At 41.2% G+C, this 16,692-nt stretch overlaps 2 protein-coding genes across 2 annotated transcripts; one reads left to right on the top strand and one right to left on the bottom strand.

Moving 5' to 3' along the window:
- Window positions 1-1,250: 1,250 nt before the first annotated feature.
- LOC140364810 (threonine synthase-like 1) lies at window positions 1,251-6,342 on the bottom strand. Its single transcript, XM_072451181.1, has 3 exons — window positions 6,258-6,342; window positions 4,180-5,568; window positions 1,251-2,550 (listed from the first exon to the last, which is right to left on the bottom strand). The coding sequence occupies exons 2-3, from the start codon at window positions 5,539-5,541 to the stop codon at window positions 1,747-1,749; spliced, it is 2,166 nt and encodes a 721-aa protein (XP_072307282.1). The 5' UTR covers window positions 5,542-5,568; window positions 6,258-6,342; the 3' UTR covers window positions 1,251-1,746.
- Window positions 6,343-6,734: 392 nt separating this feature from the next.
- Window positions 6,735-16,233, top strand: enkur (enkurin, TRPC channel interacting protein). Its single transcript, XM_072450355.1, has 5 exons — window positions 6,735-6,900; window positions 7,210-7,355; window positions 14,619-14,839; window positions 14,916-15,062; window positions 16,038-16,233. Exons 1-5 carry the CDS (start codon window positions 6,818-6,820, stop codon window positions 16,209-16,211), a joined length of 771 nt encoding a protein of 256 aa, XP_072306456.1. The 5' UTR covers window positions 6,735-6,817; the 3' UTR covers window positions 16,212-16,233.
- The last annotated feature ends 459 nt before the right edge of the window (window positions 16,234-16,692 follow it).

The raw sequence follows: 16,692 nt of genomic DNA, 5'->3' as shown, positions 1-16,692 counted from the left end.
GCAGCAAAGTACAATCTATCAACTCCATCCAGCAGCAAAATAATACATATATTGGCAGTGTCTACAAGAAATAAGCAGTATATCAATCAGTGAAAGACTGACCAATGAAAACATGCTTGGTCACACATGTAAAAATAGCCTTAAGCTAATTCGACTTGAATTTTAGCCAATTAGGCCGTATTGATTTTACAGACCAAAGAATCAAAAAACAAGGTTGTATTGTCATTCTAATCCATAATTCAGGGATGCCTTAAATTCTGTATATAAAAGTCAAAATCTGTTTCTGACACATGTATTCAAACACATTCTGGTTGATTTGATTTGCTAAAAACATGACTTGTCTACATTATGTGACGGAGCAGCGTAAATGCCGGTACATGTCGGCCTCGGTGAAACTGAGATAACAGTGTTTTAGGTTTTTTTCCCCCAAATTTGTGATTTTCGTTTTTTTGCATTATGTGAAAGTTGAAGTTATAAAGGAGCCCCTCCGTGCTTCAGATAACAGTATTCATTACCTTAAAAGTACACATTAAGCTGTTAAAAATGGGTAGTTTTCGTGTGCCGAAATCTGTTCTATCGCGCTGGGTCTTAAATGTTTATGTTTTAGTCAAATGGGTTGCTGTTATATGCAGTTATAAATATGGCGGAGCAGCAAGCGTTTTCCAATAATCTATGAAATGGACACAGCAGCGTTGTACAGTGGTGTCCAAGTGCATGTCCCCCTCTAGTGGACCAGGACGCAAATTCTGTGAGCAGCGTAATCAGTGCATTGACTTTAGCATCTATTTTAGGTAATGCATGTATTTAAGGCACATACAAATATCATTCTGTTACTGCTAGATATTTATGTATCAGAATGAATCAATTTTACAATGAATCAATAGTTATAGAGTCATACTACGTCAAAGCAAAATAAGTTTGGCGATTAATGTTGTGCTATTAGGCCACGCAAATAGATTGAATTGAAATTATTGAATGGATTTTAGGGTGGTAATATACAGTAATAGCCAATTTAAATACAACTTATACTACAAAAATAGCCTTATTTGTTAACAACAACTTGCTTGCCATTTAGAGAACAAGATTCAGTCCAAGACATTAGTATTTTCATATTTTTCCCTTCAGTCAATGCGGTCAGACTTTCATTATATTGAAACATCTGTAGCAGCAGCATTTGGCAAAATACTATGGAGCCAAAACAAGTCCATAATCTTTGAAACTGAAAAACAAATAAGAAACTGGTTTTAATTTTGAACTGTAAAAAAATAATGAATTAATTTCCTAAAATTGCTATACAAGTTATTTTTTAGCAATTTTTGTTTTGTTTTTTTCAAATTTAGTTGTTTTGTTTAACCTTGGGATCATTTTCATATGTTTTAAGTAAGTTTTTTTCAAACTCTTACTCTGAAAGTGAAAAGCCAAATCTGCTAGTGAAATAAAAACTAATAAAAATAAGAAACTATAGAAATATTTACATTTAATTTTATAGTTTCTGTTAAAAATGATCCTTGTTTGGTTACACTCTGAAAATAGGTTGTGCTCTGTAACCGGGTTCACCTTACACTGCAGGCTACACCATAAATACCATGCACCTACAGTATGTCAAAACACCACCACCAGTCTTAAACTACTCTGCAGCTGTGGGGGACGGCTTAAGAAAGTGGGGGTAAACTGGGCTTCATCAAATAAAACTGGGTATATATGCGTAACAATGCACATACAATTATTAAAAGCGTTGTACAAACTTTAAGGCATTTTTAAGAAAGAATCCTGAATCATCTCTTCCACCTCCTGCACCATCTCCCCATAGTCCGCCTCGCAGCCCTTCTGCCCCCGCTCGCTCCGTCCCTCCAGGCACTTCATCAGCTCTCCGTGTGCTCCTGGTTCTCCCGCCACCCGACTCAGCTGCTTCAACTGCTCCGCCGGCTCTTCTGGGACGCTCTCAATCCCCAGCGCCTCGAACACAGCTGGTGCAAACTTCCCGTAGTGCGCGGTGGAGCAAAGGATCAAGGGGCACGAGCCGTCTTGCAGCCTGTCCCCTACCACTTTACCCACAGCGGTGTGAGTGTCCATTACGTACCCCGTGTGCTCGTGAACCGCGCGGATGGCGGCCGAGCATTCGTTTTCCGAGCAACTGCCGGCTAATACTTCTGCCTGTATCTTGCCGAGTAGTTGTTCCGACACGCTGAAGTGCTGCTGTCGGTCCAAAGATGTGAACAAGTCCTTGACAAGATCGGCGTCCCCATCGGAAACGTGGTAGATAAATCTCTCGAGGTTGGAGGATTTCAAAATGTCGATAGCGGGTGAGCTGGAGGGCAGGAGAGGGCGTTCGCAGAGGCTGTAGGTTCCGGTCGTGATGAAGTCTGTGATGACGCGGTTGTGGTTGGACGCGCAGATGACTTTTCTTATCGGGATGCCCATGCTCTTGGCGTAGATGGCGGACATGGCGTTGCCGAAGTTGCCGGTCGGAACGCAAACGTCGACGGGCTCGCCGAAGTTGATAACGCCGCCGCGGCAGAGGTCCAGATAAGAGGAAGTGTGGTAGACGACCTGCAAGAGTTCAAGCACAAAGATGGAGATGGTGATGTTGCTTGTCTGGGATGTTCTACAGTAATAATATTAACAATCATAGACTCGAACTTGAGCTTTCAAGTCAACTGTTACAAAAAGGCCTCGATAGCACCATGCTGACTCTCGTTTATGATCATGGCTTGGTTTGATCGCCCGCCTCTGACATATAGAGAGTCTCTCCAGCAGGGGGTGAAGTGGGTGAGTACTGGCCCCAGCCGAGTGTGTAAGAGCTGTACTCCACTCAGCTACTGCGTAAGGCCTGGTCTACAACACTCCTGACTGCACGTGGAGTTCAAGGGTCATCACTCTGACCGCCGCTACATGTTCCCACGGGGGAAAACTAAACGTTATTTAATTATTTATTTTTCCTGCTGCTGTTGGAACACTGGAGTGACTATTGGAGGCTGTAGGCAGACATTGTTGTAGTGTTGTATGTATCTGTGTCATTCATCTCATGTCTATGTCTTGATTTTAATGTTTAATGGACTGAGGACAAATTTACTCACGACGAATAAAGAATCCTTGAACCTTAAACCTACCTATCTCCATGGAGACACGCAAACAGGTTACAGGACAGGGTATGTGTAAAAGGGAGCCTGCTTACATTACAATGCATGTTTTTCCAAGTTATTTTACTTCATTATTTGCAATAAAACACTTGTACCAGGAAGTGTAGGAGATTTGTTGCCACAGAGTGCATTCAGTGGGCAGTAAAAATCAGTTAACTAGAATAATCACCCAATAAGATGTGTTTAATTACATACATGCAAAATAGAAATCCAATCATTACAAACATCAGGGGACATGTGTCAAATTAAGTTTAACTGACAAGTGAGAGCTTTTTTTCCTCAGTTTGACATTCTGCGAACTTTTCTGATTGGACATGAGCAGATAATAATATATATAATAGGTAGAGGTAATTCCGCAACTGTTTCCTGGCAACCATATTGTAAACAAGGCCTACAATTCATATACATTACACAGTAGTTATATTCTTACAAATAATAATACCCAATTTGTTAAATAAATGGTTAAAGGTGTCAGTCAATTGTAACTTAAATTTGGATTAAATTGTTATTGATGACATCACAGAAATCAGCACTAATTTTCTTGACAAAATGTAATTAGAAAAACCTTAGAACCTGTCAAATACACTTTATTTAGTGGATTTTGAGAGTAAATGTGGTATTTGGAAAACAAAGTTAAATTAATTAAAAAAAAAAAATCTTCTTCTTCTTCTACATTTAACATTTTCTCATTTTAATTTTTGCCACATTATTTTGCCAATTCAAAAAAATAAAAATCCTAAGCAAAACAAAATTTGAATACTCAGATGTACAGATGTAACTGTTTTCCATGACATTCAATAATCCGACCCCAGAAACAACAGAAATCAGATAATAATCAGATTTTTGCTCCGCATGTAGACATAGCCACAGTATGGGCTTGGATATGTCCAGCTGCTGTGAGGAGTTCTGTTAGATTGACCTTGAAGATGTGGAGACGTTGACAATCATGCTAGTACGCCTATAATGTATGCTGTATATTAATATTATACCTCTTAAATATGTATCAAAAACATGTATCAAAAATCCCCTTCTGACCCACCTGTGGCAGAAGCCGTGCCCAGTTGATGGAGTTGGCCGTGCTGAGGAGCGTCCCATACTCCACAGCCAGATGTCCTGTGAGCTCCGCCTGCCCGAACATCTGCTTTATGCTCCTCTGGCAGAAATCAAAGTCTGCACCCACACTGACCGCTCGCACGTTCCCCTCCCACGCCGCCGTCATCTGCCTCTTCTGGATCTCACTCACTCCATTGCCAGGAAAGAACACCAGCACTCCCGTTTTATGCTTATCCACGTCCTTTAACCCACTGAACCCACTCAGCACTGCGCTTCCCGTGTCTCCGGAAGTAGCCACCAGGATTAGAAAGTTACACATGGGAGGAAGGCAGTGAGAAAACAGCTGGGGCATCAGTTGTAACGCGAGATCTTTAAACGACGCCGTGGGCCCGTGGAATAACTCCTGGACGTATTGATTGTCCACGAGGTGCCTGACGGGGGCGACGTCTTCACTGGAGAAATTCGACCCGTATGCCTTCATCACCATCGTTTTCAGATCCCGCGCTGAAACGTCGCTCGGATGTATGCACTTCTCCAGCAAAATGAAAGCTCGTTCTTGGTACGTCTTGTCAACTAACCGTATCCACTCGTTAGCTTCCAGTTTTGGGAAGCCATTTCGGGGAACGTAGAGGCCGCCGTCTTTGGCCAAACCATCTACGACGACATCGCTGAAGAATATGCTCTTGGATACATCGTTGTTTCGAGTTGACGTAAATGTTTCGGTATCGTTATATCGTTCCAAAGCGTTAAAAACCTTGTCGGCTACTTCCATAACCGTTTCACCTCTTCCGCACAGCACGCGAATATCAAACCATTTTTCGTAAAACTGTTTCCGATAGCGTAATATATTCTTCATAGGAATTCCAGCTTCCTGGCCGACAATCCTGTTCACTTTCATCCGGGCGAGTCGCTGAATAATGTCTTCTGCGTCCACATCTAAGTAAACGACAATACCGCTTTGCTTGATGTGTTGCATTGCCAAAGTGTCCATAGGGTTGGAACCACTAAGCGAAATGACACACCCAGAAGCAGAGAAATTACACAAGGCTTCACCCTCTTCTTCAAGAAAACGTCGCCCGCCCACAGAGGCTAGTTTGGCGGCTACAGGCATATTCCAGGTTGGCTCCAGTACGTCGTTGTCGACGTCAACGGAAGGTATTCCGAGTTTGTGAGCGACTATTCTGCCCACTGTGGTCTTGCCGGCTCCAGGAGGCCCCATGAGGAGGAGGTTTTTGTCCCCCAGGAGAGAGCCTCTGCTGGGTGTGCTGGTGGAGAGGCATAGTCGGTGGATCAGGTGGAATCTGGAAGGAGTGGAATGTCCAAGGCGTTGAAATGCACACCACAACATGGTGGTGGAAAGGAACAGCAGATTCTCCTGAAAAAATAAATATGTAATATGCAAGATTATTTGTAATGTGCAGAATAAGACTCACAGTATTAAAGTGAACGGCAACAATCTTCAAATCAACTTAAATTCTGATTCTTGCATGTTGCATCCTGTATTGACCTGCAACTGAATATCAGTTCTGCAGTTTTGTACAGGAAGTCAGTTCTATTCCTGTTTCTATTACTAAGCTGTTATAGATCGATTATGTTCTAGTTCACCGACTTGAAAAAAAGCACAAAATGTCTCCTATAAAGACTTATTCTGACAATAGAGTAATAGTGCTCCAATCTAACCTACACAATATGTCCCACAAAATGAACTGTACATATAAATAAAATACTGAATCTTTTCTAGATTTCTATATGCAAATACTTGAAAACGAATTATTCATCATTAAGAGAAATAGAACTACCTGTAACAAATACAACCTTCTTGGCATGCATCGATTGCGGTTTTAGAGAGCTATTAAAAAAAAAAAAAAAAAAACTGAAAAGTAACCGTATTTAGCTCATTCTTCATCCACTTGGGAGAAAGTAGCACATTCACATTAACACACACATTACGCGGAGGAGTTTCCATGCTGTGTGAAACTGCGGAGTTTTAGAGTTTTACTATTGCATTGAACATATTCCCGGGTCGCTAAGAGCACTTTAAAGCAGCGCAGTGTTATACTTTACCTGAAAATCGTATTCTTGCTAAAAGTTTTCGATAAAAACTCTAGTTTCAAAGCTCTGAGCGCGCGGCCCGAGCGCATCCACACATGAGCGGAAGTCATAAAATGTAAACAACTACGGGACGACCGAAGGGACAAATTCGATATACAACTTTCTTGAAATTGATTATTAATTATATATTTCTACTTTTACTGTGTATTATAATCAATGCAGCATATTATCATTATTATTATTACATTTATTACTATTAATTTGTTAGTGTTTTATACAAATATTTTCAATTATTACAGTTTTCCTACACTAAATGTAAACGTCAACGTTCACGAAACAACTTGTGTGCATTTGATATCAAGTTCATCCAAACATTTATTTCATTTCTGTTCATTTGTATTATTATATTATACACATCAGGAGACGTTTTACGAGTGTCCGGAAACGCGGCTTGGCACTCGCTGTTGCTAGGTAACGGACAAACCTGTCAACCAAAAAGGTCCCCGGAGCATTTCATCCGAGCGGTCAAATAAAAAGCGAATAATAAACGGGCATTTTCAGCTCGTTTCAACATGTCCACGCAGGTTTACCGGCCTCAAGAAAGTGTCTACGGCCTTTTACCCAAAGAAGAGGAAAACACTCCGAAACCTCCACGGTATTTTCAGAGAGAGTGCTAGTTCTAGTTCTAGTTCTAGTTCTAGTTCTAGTTCTAGTTCTTCTTCTTCTTCTTCTTCTTCTTCTTCTTCTTCTTCTTCTTCTTCTTCTTCTTCTTCTTCTTCTTCTTCTTCTTCTTCTTCTTCTTCTTCTTCTTCTTCTTCTTTACAAATAAAGTGTAATATTGATTAAAATAAAGAAATTCGTTTTTGTTCATCTTTGTTATAGAGACTGTATGAAAAAAAAGTAATAGTCGACTTGTCATCATTAGTCAGTTAACCATTGCAGTGTTGTCTCTTTTTGTGTACAGATATGTGTCCAAGTTCAGGCCCGCAGTTGTCCAAGAGGAGAAGCTTCCCAAGCGGCCCATGAGGACAATGGGCCCGGCCAAAGTAGAGGGTCCCGCTCCAGAGAAGTTCCTCAAGAAACATTCAAAAGAGCCGAAGCTGCCAGACAGTAAGTGGAACCAGGTTTGGAGTTTAGTCAAATATCACCGTAGAAAATGAGGCCAAGTAGTCCAAGAAATTTCTTATCTTAGAGTAAAAGGTATTTGGGGAAATTATTACTAGTAAGAATGATTGTGAGAGTTGCTGTTTGGGCACAACATTTATTCATCTTCTACCGCTTGTTTCCGTTCGCCGTCCCAGTGACTTTGGGCCATAGGCGGGGCACACTCTGGACAGGGGCTCATCACAGGGTTAACACAGAGGCAGAGACACACAGACAAACATTCACTCTCACATTCACTAGGGCATGCATGTGTTTGGACAGTGGGACGAAGCAGGAGGAGAACCCGGAGAGAACCCACCGTAACACGGGGAGGACATGTAGACTCCTCCCAGAGAGACCACGTGATGTTAGTCGGGCTCGAGAATCGAACCCATGTTTGGGCACAACCTCTGATATATCATTTGAAGTTAATGCAATTGGAAGAACATAAATAAAGCACAAAATCTAGACACATAAATGGAAAAAAACTATTTCATAATGTGAAGGAGCGGTACAGGAAACACAAATGTTCAGATCATTTCATATTGTCAACATCACGCTGTTACTCAAGTATGAGACCATTACACTGTACAATTTATCACTCAGGTAAGAGAATGGTGTCTCAGAGAAGTACAGTACATGTTAGTGATTAGTAGTACTATCCTCCTCTGTTATTGACTTCAATATAGGAAGTGAGTCTGGGCACGTAGGTCTGGCTCCCATTCACTTTCTATTGAAACATCTGCACCTCTTTATCTGGACCTGCTGCTGTCAGGCTCATCATTCTGGCCTTAAAATATTTGTTTTATGGCTATAGCAAGACGTTTCAAAAAAGGCCAACCTTGAGTGTACTTAATTTAGATTGATAGATATAAAACTTGATTTTTTCCAGATGGGGAAATTGGTTTCATCACCCTGTAGGGGACTCACACGTCTGTACTCTTGCTTCGATAATAGACGTTCAACCCTAAATAACACTACTTTCTTTATGTGACCATGTGGTTTGTGCTAGTTCTGATGAAGCTCAAGATTAGAGATTAGTTACAGAAAGGTCACATTTTGTGAATCAGTGTCTTCAATACTCCAAAGAGTTCTGAAACAGCTTCAGTTTTATCTGGGAGACAATTTAATCTGGCATTTCAGGGAAAACCAGCCCAAATGTTCACTGAAGTTTAAATTGGCCCTCTGATTGCTACTGACCTGCACTTTTGTTCATGTTTGCATTTGTTTAAGCCGTAATCGCATTAATTTCAATGGAGAACTGGAGAAAAGTCTCGCTGCTGAAATATTTTAGAAAATATTGATTTGGGGGTGCACGTGGAAAAAGCAGTTAGCGCTCTTGCCTCCCAAGAAGGAGATCATGGGTTCGATTCCCGGACCAGACCCACATCACATGATCTCTCTGGGTGGAGTCTGCATGTTCTCCCCATGTTACCGTGGGTTCTCTCCGGGTTCTCCGGCTCCTCCCACCGTCCAAAGACATGCATGTGTCAGGCAAAATTGGTGACTCTAAATTGGCCCTAGTGAATGAATGTGAGCGTGAACTGTCTGTAATGTCTATGTCTCTGTGTTGGCCACTGTCTAGGATGCACCCCGCCTAAGGCCCGAAGTCACTGCGACCCCGAAAGGGAACAAGTGGTAGAAAATGGATGGCTGGATGGAGTATTGATTTGAAAAGATTGATTTGTGCTAAATGTTCGATGTTCATGTGAGCAACAAGGCGCTCGCTTTCTCTGGTTCAATTCAATTAAATTTATTTTTGTAACGCCCAAAATCACAACAACAGTTGCCTCTGAGGGCGACAGTGAAAAACGGATTAAGCAGTGTCCGTGGGGGCGAGGCACGATGTTCCAGAGTCCTCTGTCCTCAGACCTTCCTTCTCGGTCAGGAAAAACTACAAAAAACCTCCTTGGGAAAAAGTAGAAACCTGGAGGAGTTCGACAGTGAAGGAGAGATCTGACTCTCACAGACGGATGCGAGGAGCTCCTCAAGAGAACCAGCTCTTGAGAAGGAGAACCAGCTCTTGAGGAGGAGAACCAGCTCTTGAGAAGGAGAACCAGCTCTTGAGAAGGAGAACCAGCTCTTGAGGAGGAGAACCAGCTCTTGAGAAGGAGAACCAGATCTTCCAGGCAGATGAAGGACCATCCATATGGGGTAGAGACCACTTCACCAGGAGAGGATCATCTGGGTCCACAGGTCCTCGAGTGAGAAAAAGAAAAGGCAATGAACGGTTTGCAAGTGGAATTAAATATTAAATATTGTTTGATAGAATAAGTAGTCAGAAGAAGAGGATAGTGCCCAAGATGTCATACTTCCCCCAGCACAGTTGCTCCCAGGGCAGCGTAGCTGAAGCTGTAGGTTTATCTTTCTGTTCCTAACTGGTCTGACCATAAGCCAGGTCAAAGAGGAACGTTTTAAGCCTGGACTTAAATGAAGAGACTCTTTAACATGGACCAGAGCTGATTCCATAACACAGGAGCTTGGGAGCTAAACGCTCGACTGGTTCAGAACTTATTTGCTGTCATTATCAGCAAATACAAACATTACAGGTCAAATATGCCCATTAAATTATTTGTAACTTTAGTTTTATTTGCATTTTTAGACAATAAAACTTATATAAACAACAAAACACAGAAGAAGGAGGTATTGGAGCAGGATTAAAATAAGGTTAAATACTGGTACACTGTTCTACTGCTCTATCTTCTGCAAAGGATTAAAGTGATTAATAAAATGATTGGATCTTGTATTAACTCCGCAAAGTAAGATTACAAAAGAATAGAGCACAAGTTTAAAAACTAAAAGCGTACTGCGAATTAAGTCCGGTACCTTCAATCTAATTGAATATCTTCATTTTTTTGTGTTATGTTTGTCCATTGCTGCAGATTTGGCATCGGTTTGTACCAAAGTCTAGTAATAGACTTTAACGCTGCACCTTTTCCACAATATTCCCCAGGTACAATACGCTGAATTCTTTAGAGATATTATATCCTAGAACCTTTTGACATTTGAAGCACACAACACATCTGATACCGCAAGCCTCTGCAATCCTGCTCCCATTTCATTCTGACATACAATGCGGCGGATTTCAAACCATGATAGAGTTTGGATACAATCTTTTTGGTCTCTTGTGGTGAGCAACACACATTATTTCAATAAGAGGTTTGGTCAGCTGCCCAGAGCAAATCCCCTTGATCTCTTTATTGTGGAAGTATCTGAAAAAGTCCTGAGTCTTTAAATGGAACAAGGTCTTAAGATCCTGAAAGATCTTCACCATTAAACAGAACCACAGACTCATATTGTCCTGGCATGAAACGATTACCGGTATCCAGGGCAATCCAGCTCAGCATCGTATGTCTATTTGTCAGATTTGATTGTTTGATTATAGAAGATCTTATTGCATATGAAAATAAAGCTGTTGGATCAAGTTTAGTCCTAATGGTTTCAGTTAAACAAATTAGTGTTTGAACTTTCTAACTTGGGCTTTAGGTCTCGATGTCCTTCCACTTTGCACTGTATGAATGATCATAGAGGAGGGAGCTGTGCCGCCTGAAAGTACAGTTCTATATTCAGGAGGGCCCTTCAACCTTCAGAAGAGAACCCCCCATATGTGTCATGATCCTGTGTGTCTCTTCTTGTTTGTGTTTTCCCTGGTTCAGCTCTTGTTCGGCTCCTGTTCGTGTTTTGCTCCCTGCCCTGTTGTCTCGCTCTCTGCAGCTGCCCTTCATTCCCTTGTTAGGCCATGGGAGGGTATATAGCTTCCTCTCTCCCTTCATTCCCTCGTTGGGTCATGGGAGGGTATATAGCTTCCTCTCTCCCTTCATTCCCTCGTTGGGCCATGGGAGGGTATATAGCTTCCTCTCTCCCTTCATTCCCTCGTTGGGCCATGGGAGGGTATATAGCTTCCTCTCTCCCTTCATTCCCTCGTTGGGTCATGGGAGGGTATATAGCTTCCTCTCTCCCTTCATTCCCTTGTTAGGCCATGGGAGGGTATATAGCTTCCTCTCTCCCTTCATTCCCTTGTTAGGCCATGGGAGGGTATATAGCTTCCTCTCTCCCTTCATTCCCTCGTTAGGCCATGGGAGGGTATATAGCTTCCTCTCTCCCTTCATTCCCTCGTTAGGCCATGGGAGGGTATACAGCTTCCTCTCTCCCTTCATTCCCTCTTTGGGCCATGGGAGGGTATATATCTTCCTCTCTCCCTTCAGTCCCTCGTTGGGCCATGGGAGGGTATACAGCTTCCTCTCTCCCTTCATTCCCTTGTTAGGCCATGGGAGGGTATATATGTTCCTCTCTCCCTTCAGTCCCTCGTTGGGCCATGGGAGGGTATATAGCTTCCTCTCTCCCTTCATTCCCTCGTTGGGCCATGGGAGGGTATATAGCTTCCTCTCTCCCTTCATTCCCTCGTTGGGTCATGGGAGGGTATATAGCTTCCTCTCTCCCTTCATTCCCTCGTTGGGCCATGGGAGGGTATATAGCTTCCTCTCTCCCTTCATTCCCTCGTTAGGCCATGGGAGGGTATATAGCTTCCTCTCTCCCTTCATTCCCTCGTTGGGCCATGGGAGGGTATATAGCTTCCTCTCTCCCTTCATTCCCTCGTTGGGTCATGGGAGGGTATATAGCTTCCTCTCTCCCTTCATTCCCTCGTTGGGTCATGGGAGGGTATATAGCTTCCTCTCTCCCTTCATTCCCTCGTTGGGTCATGGGAGGGTATATAGCTTCCTCTCTCCCTTCATTCCCTCGTTGGGTCATGGGAGGGTATATAGCTTCCTCTCTCCCTTCATTCCCTCGTTGGGCCATGGGAGGGTATATATGTTCCCTCGCTCCCATCAGTCGCTGCTTGATTGTCGAACTGTCAACACAGACATTCACGTCTTCTGTTGCCCAGTACAAATATCTGTTTAAAGAAGTCTGCTGAAGTTTATGTTTCATGTCTCCTGTTCGTGTTACTCTGCTAGAGACACTTTAATTTAATCCATCTGATTGCACATCTGAAACCTGTTTGCGTTTGTTCTTTTTCCTGAAGTAAGGAACCCTGTCCGGGACACTTTTAGTTGCCTTTAAGTCAGTTTTGGTATTCCTGTTTCGTTATCCATCAGAGCAGTTTTAGTTCTACATTTAGTCTTTTGAGTTCACTCCATTCAGTGTAAGCATTTAAGTCCATTTGACCAACGTGATAATATAAATCTTGACACCATTTTGTCCCAAACTACTTGTTTTGTGTGTATGTCTATTGGAAATAAAGCTTGCTTGTATAACAGCCCTGGCAATATATTCATTTCTATTACATGTATCCTGCTGCAAGTCTCTAAATCAGTTTCAAATTGTCAGATATAGGACTATAATTTGCGTACAAGCTCCCAAATATTGAATCATTTTTATTTTCCAATTTACTTTAAACATATTTTACAGGTACATAATTAAATTAAATTGATTTTATTTGTGATATTCAGTTTATATCCAGAACATTCATGATATGTTCTTATTACTTTGGATAGAGAGGTGTACAAGTATCTAATATATATGTATCCACATCATCAGCAAATAACTCTATTTTATGTTCGTTTTCACACATAATTACCCCTTTTACTCCCTTCTTGTCACCGTTCTGCTTTTTGCCCTTTTGTTTATCCTCAGTACAGTTCCATTTTTCAGCCCGATCCGGTCCATCTTTTGCTTCCGTTCTTGTTTCCCTGCTCTCCACAGCTGCCTTGCATTCCCTGATCATCCCAGGTAAACCTACACATGCTCCTCTGTTCATTCAGTCTGAGCTGGATTGATGACAAGAGAGAGACACTCAAACTGCAGTTATGTCTGAGCTTCTGCCTTTGTGTTTGAAATCTGATTCTGCATTACTCCCTGTTGTCCCCTGTCTGAATGTCTGTAGACGTTTTTGGATGATATTTAAATTGTGTCAATAAAATATTCACCTGAGTTATTTACCTGCCTTATTTGTCATTATTAAAGCTTTTCTGTTTAAAGAACACATTCGGTTTTACTTAACAAGAATCTACATTTGGCTCGTTCTTTGTTACATTGGGGTTCAGGTACTTGTGTGATGCTCCTGCTGAATTGCTTGTGCCAAAGGTTCAATATATAAAACAAAGAGCTCTGTTTACTTTCCCTTTGGTCGTAGGCTGGTGATAAATTGCCTTAATAATGTGAATCGAGTCTTGATTGAAACCCAACTCTTTCTATGGTCTGGTAAATTTCCGCTTAAATCATTGCCATTTACTTTATGAAGTGTGTGTAGTTCTTCTTATAGTGTCCTGTGTCTGTCTATGAACCCAAATCTGCAAGAAATAATCTTTTCGCAATCATTGAGGTGTAGAATCTCTAGTCTGCATTCAGGATGGAAAATGATCGATAAGTCTCAGGCTTCAATCTCTCAACAGCTTTATTTCCCTTCCTTTACTTAGTGATTGTTTTGTTCAAAGTAAATTTAACAAATGCACAAAAAATCTCTTATTGACGGTTTATCTACAGTGCCTTCTTGTCTCTAAAAAGTTTGACATAGTTCCACCTTTTTTGGATTTGTAGTTCTGTAAATTACTGGACCAACAATTTAGCCGATTTTGGGCTAAGCTCACAACTGTTTAAATATTTTAAATATTTTTTCTCGACCTCCTGATTCAGCATTTCCTCTATTTGAGCTTTAACTCTTGTCATCTGCTTTGTTTTTGCCATGATCTTTTGTGTGCGTCAAGAATTGCATTTCAATATTTGGGTAAATGCTTCTTTTTTTTTCTATTTCGGCTAGTTGTGTCCGGATTATAGTTGAAGATTATATTGAGGTCCACACCACAAATACAAAGTCCCTCAGCTTCCACTGCAATAACAATGCAACAGGTCTTTAAACGCTATTTATCACTGTTTCTTGGGAAATTATTCTGTATAATATACCGGTAGATTAAACTCCAAATACTATTAGAGGCTTTGCCCTTCTCTACAATGTAACAATCTTCAGTGTCTTTTCTTTAATTAATTCAGGAGTTTGAAATGATGATTATTTTATGAATTTGCTCTCATTTTTAAAGTTCTCATTCTCTAAGACAACATGCAACATTTTCCTTTTTTATTTTTGTCATTAACCTGGCTCTTTTTGCTTAGGCCGTTAACATTGAGTTACATTACTTCAGGTTTTTGTGACATTAAACAACATGAGTAGAATAAAAATGATCTGCACGTTCACTTTCATAGAATTGATTTGAATATTTTCAAATGTTATTTCAGAGGCTCAGAGTGCAAAAGAAGGCCGCATCAACCCTCTGAAAAAACCACCCGTTCCCACCCATACAGAAGTCCCTCCCATGGGCCTCCAGACCAAACGAGACTTCACCAAGACCTGCACATTTGTATCAGCCAAACCACAACTCACCAACGTGGACTCCAACAAGGGCCACAAGGAGGTGCTGGAGAAATCCGGACTGGTCCCAAAGTACATCAAAAAGACGGTATTTCCCAATTCTGTGTGGATTAAAATGAAGACGTTGTGCTACAGTTAAGCATCATTTAGTGTGTTCTTCACAGGATTTTGGCAAAGTTCCGCCGTATCTACAACAGCGTAATGCAGAAAAGCAGAAAGCTCAGGAGGAGTATGACAGCTATGTGAAGGAGCAGAGAGAGAAGCAAGCAATGAAGCAGCTGTCTGAGGAGGAGAGGAGGGACATCCTGGAGGTGCGCACACACACACACACACACACACACTCCGAGTCAGTCAGTTTTTTTTTAATTTTAGCTGGAGTTCATGAGCAGGGCACAGTGTAATTGGTTTTACATTTATTTTCCACATATTGCCTATTTTCAATCATGTTTTTTCTTAAAATCAATTCAAATTTATATCAATATTAATTTCCTAAACCAAAACAAACAAAGGACTTTTAATCATTGCAATTTTACACAAACATTTGTTTTTTTTTCCCTTCAAAGTCTAAAACTCTGCTCCAAACCATATGCTTTTTAATATTTCAGTTTCAGTTTTTAATTGTTCAGCCCTAGTATCGATGTAATTTCAGCTAAAAAGAAAAGAACTTTGGGAAGGATTTGGTTTTCAGCTCGAACCATGATTATAGATTGATTTTTGTATTTGATCCCAGAGACACAAGTCTAGTGCAGCCACATAAAAACAAACGGGAGATAAACATTTTGCCTCTCATCCACAAGACCTTTAGTTTTACTATGGAACAATCCTGGAGAGTATCAGAACGTTCTTCTTAATCAATACTTCCTGCCATCACAATGGGCACATTTACGAAAAAACAAATCAAATGACTAGAATAATATCCGATATCCCAACAATTAGATCTGTTTTGGTGTGTGTTACATGCAGAAGTGAGACATCTGGTAATCAATCCCCTGGTGTCAGTTCATTAATTGATTTTTAAAGCAGTTGCTGTATTTTCATTCTTTAACATTTTCTATTTCATTTCTGTCTTTGCCACGTTTGTTTTTGCATAATTTTCCTCATCAAAATCTGCACAGGTGTGACAATCAGACAGAAATCAGATTACTCACATCAGACGGAAGTGTTTACACGACATGTCAATAATATTCTTATCTTCAGAAAACAGATTATGATCAGATTTTTGCACACAAACAATAACCACTGATTATACAACAACAAACTCTAACCTCCTGTGTCGTTTTCTGCAGGGCCTGAAGAAGAACTGGGACCGGAACCATCACGAGTACCAGGGCCTGTCGCTGGTCATCGACACCTCGTCCAAGCGGGCCCGCAAGGAGCGCCTGGAGACCACTCTGAAACAGCTGGAGAAGGACATCGAGACGTTTGAGAGGTTCAAAATCATCTACATCGCTGATAACTAAGACTCGACGGCAGCACAGGACCTCGGGAATAAAGACAGCACGGCTTTAACAGTCTCATTATTAAAGTATAAAAGAGGATCAGCTTGAACACATTAGTCTTTCTTAGTCATCAAAGTCATTGTCATCATCACAGCAGTTTATGTACAATGTGTTAAAGGTGCACTCTGTAACTCTCTATCCAGTTATTTATTGCTCAAAAATGCCTTAAAAACACGTATTCTTACCGTAAGTGGCGTCTCCTCTCCACAGACCTGACCTGTTACACAACCTGCTTGTCTCCATGGAGATGCATATGATAATGCCATGTTGTTGAACATTCAAGGTGGTGGATTGACTTAATGTAACGCAGTACACCTTTTATTTTGATTGTTTTCATTTTGACTTTTAGTTTAGATACAGGGATTAGTCAGATTAGGGGGCGTGGTCAGCCTCGGGGCCCCTATTCTAACACGTTTCCTGGCAAATTATGTCACATTAGATT

This window comes from Eucyclogobius newberryi, unplaced genomic scaffold (genome assembly GCF_026437365.1).
Source record: "Eucyclogobius newberryi isolate DKJ021-1_F unplaced genomic scaffold, fEucNew1.0.hap1 SCAF_18, whole genome shotgun sequence".
Lineage (NCBI taxonomy): Eukaryota > Metazoa > Chordata > Actinopteri > Gobiiformes > Gobiidae > Eucyclogobius > Eucyclogobius newberryi.
Note: the sequence above shows the minus strand (reverse complement) of the source record. Positions and strands in the feature narration are given on the sequence as shown.

Bases quoted from the DNA above. Each gene is read 5' to 3' on its own strand.
- LOC140364810 (XM_072451181.1), bottom strand. From the start codon at position 5,541: ATGTTGTGGTGTGCATTTCAACGCCTTGGACATTCCACTCCTTCCAGA. The intron at 2,551-4,179 runs GTGGGTCAGAAG...GAACTCTTGCAG, and splicing joins GGGCACGGCTTCTGCCACAG to GTCGTCTACCACACTTCCTC.
- enkur (XM_072450355.1), top strand. From the start codon at position 6,818: ATGTCCACGCAGGTTTACCGGCCTCAAGAAAGTGTCTACGGCCTTTTA. The intron at 7,356-14,618 runs GTAAGTGGAACC...ATGTTATTTCAG, and splicing joins AGAGCCGAAGCTGCCAGACA to AGGCTCAGAGTGCAAAAGAA. The intron at 14,840-14,915 runs GTATTTCCCAAT...TGTTCTTCACAG, and splicing joins CAAAGTACATCAAAAAGACG to GATTTTGGCAAAGTTCCGCC.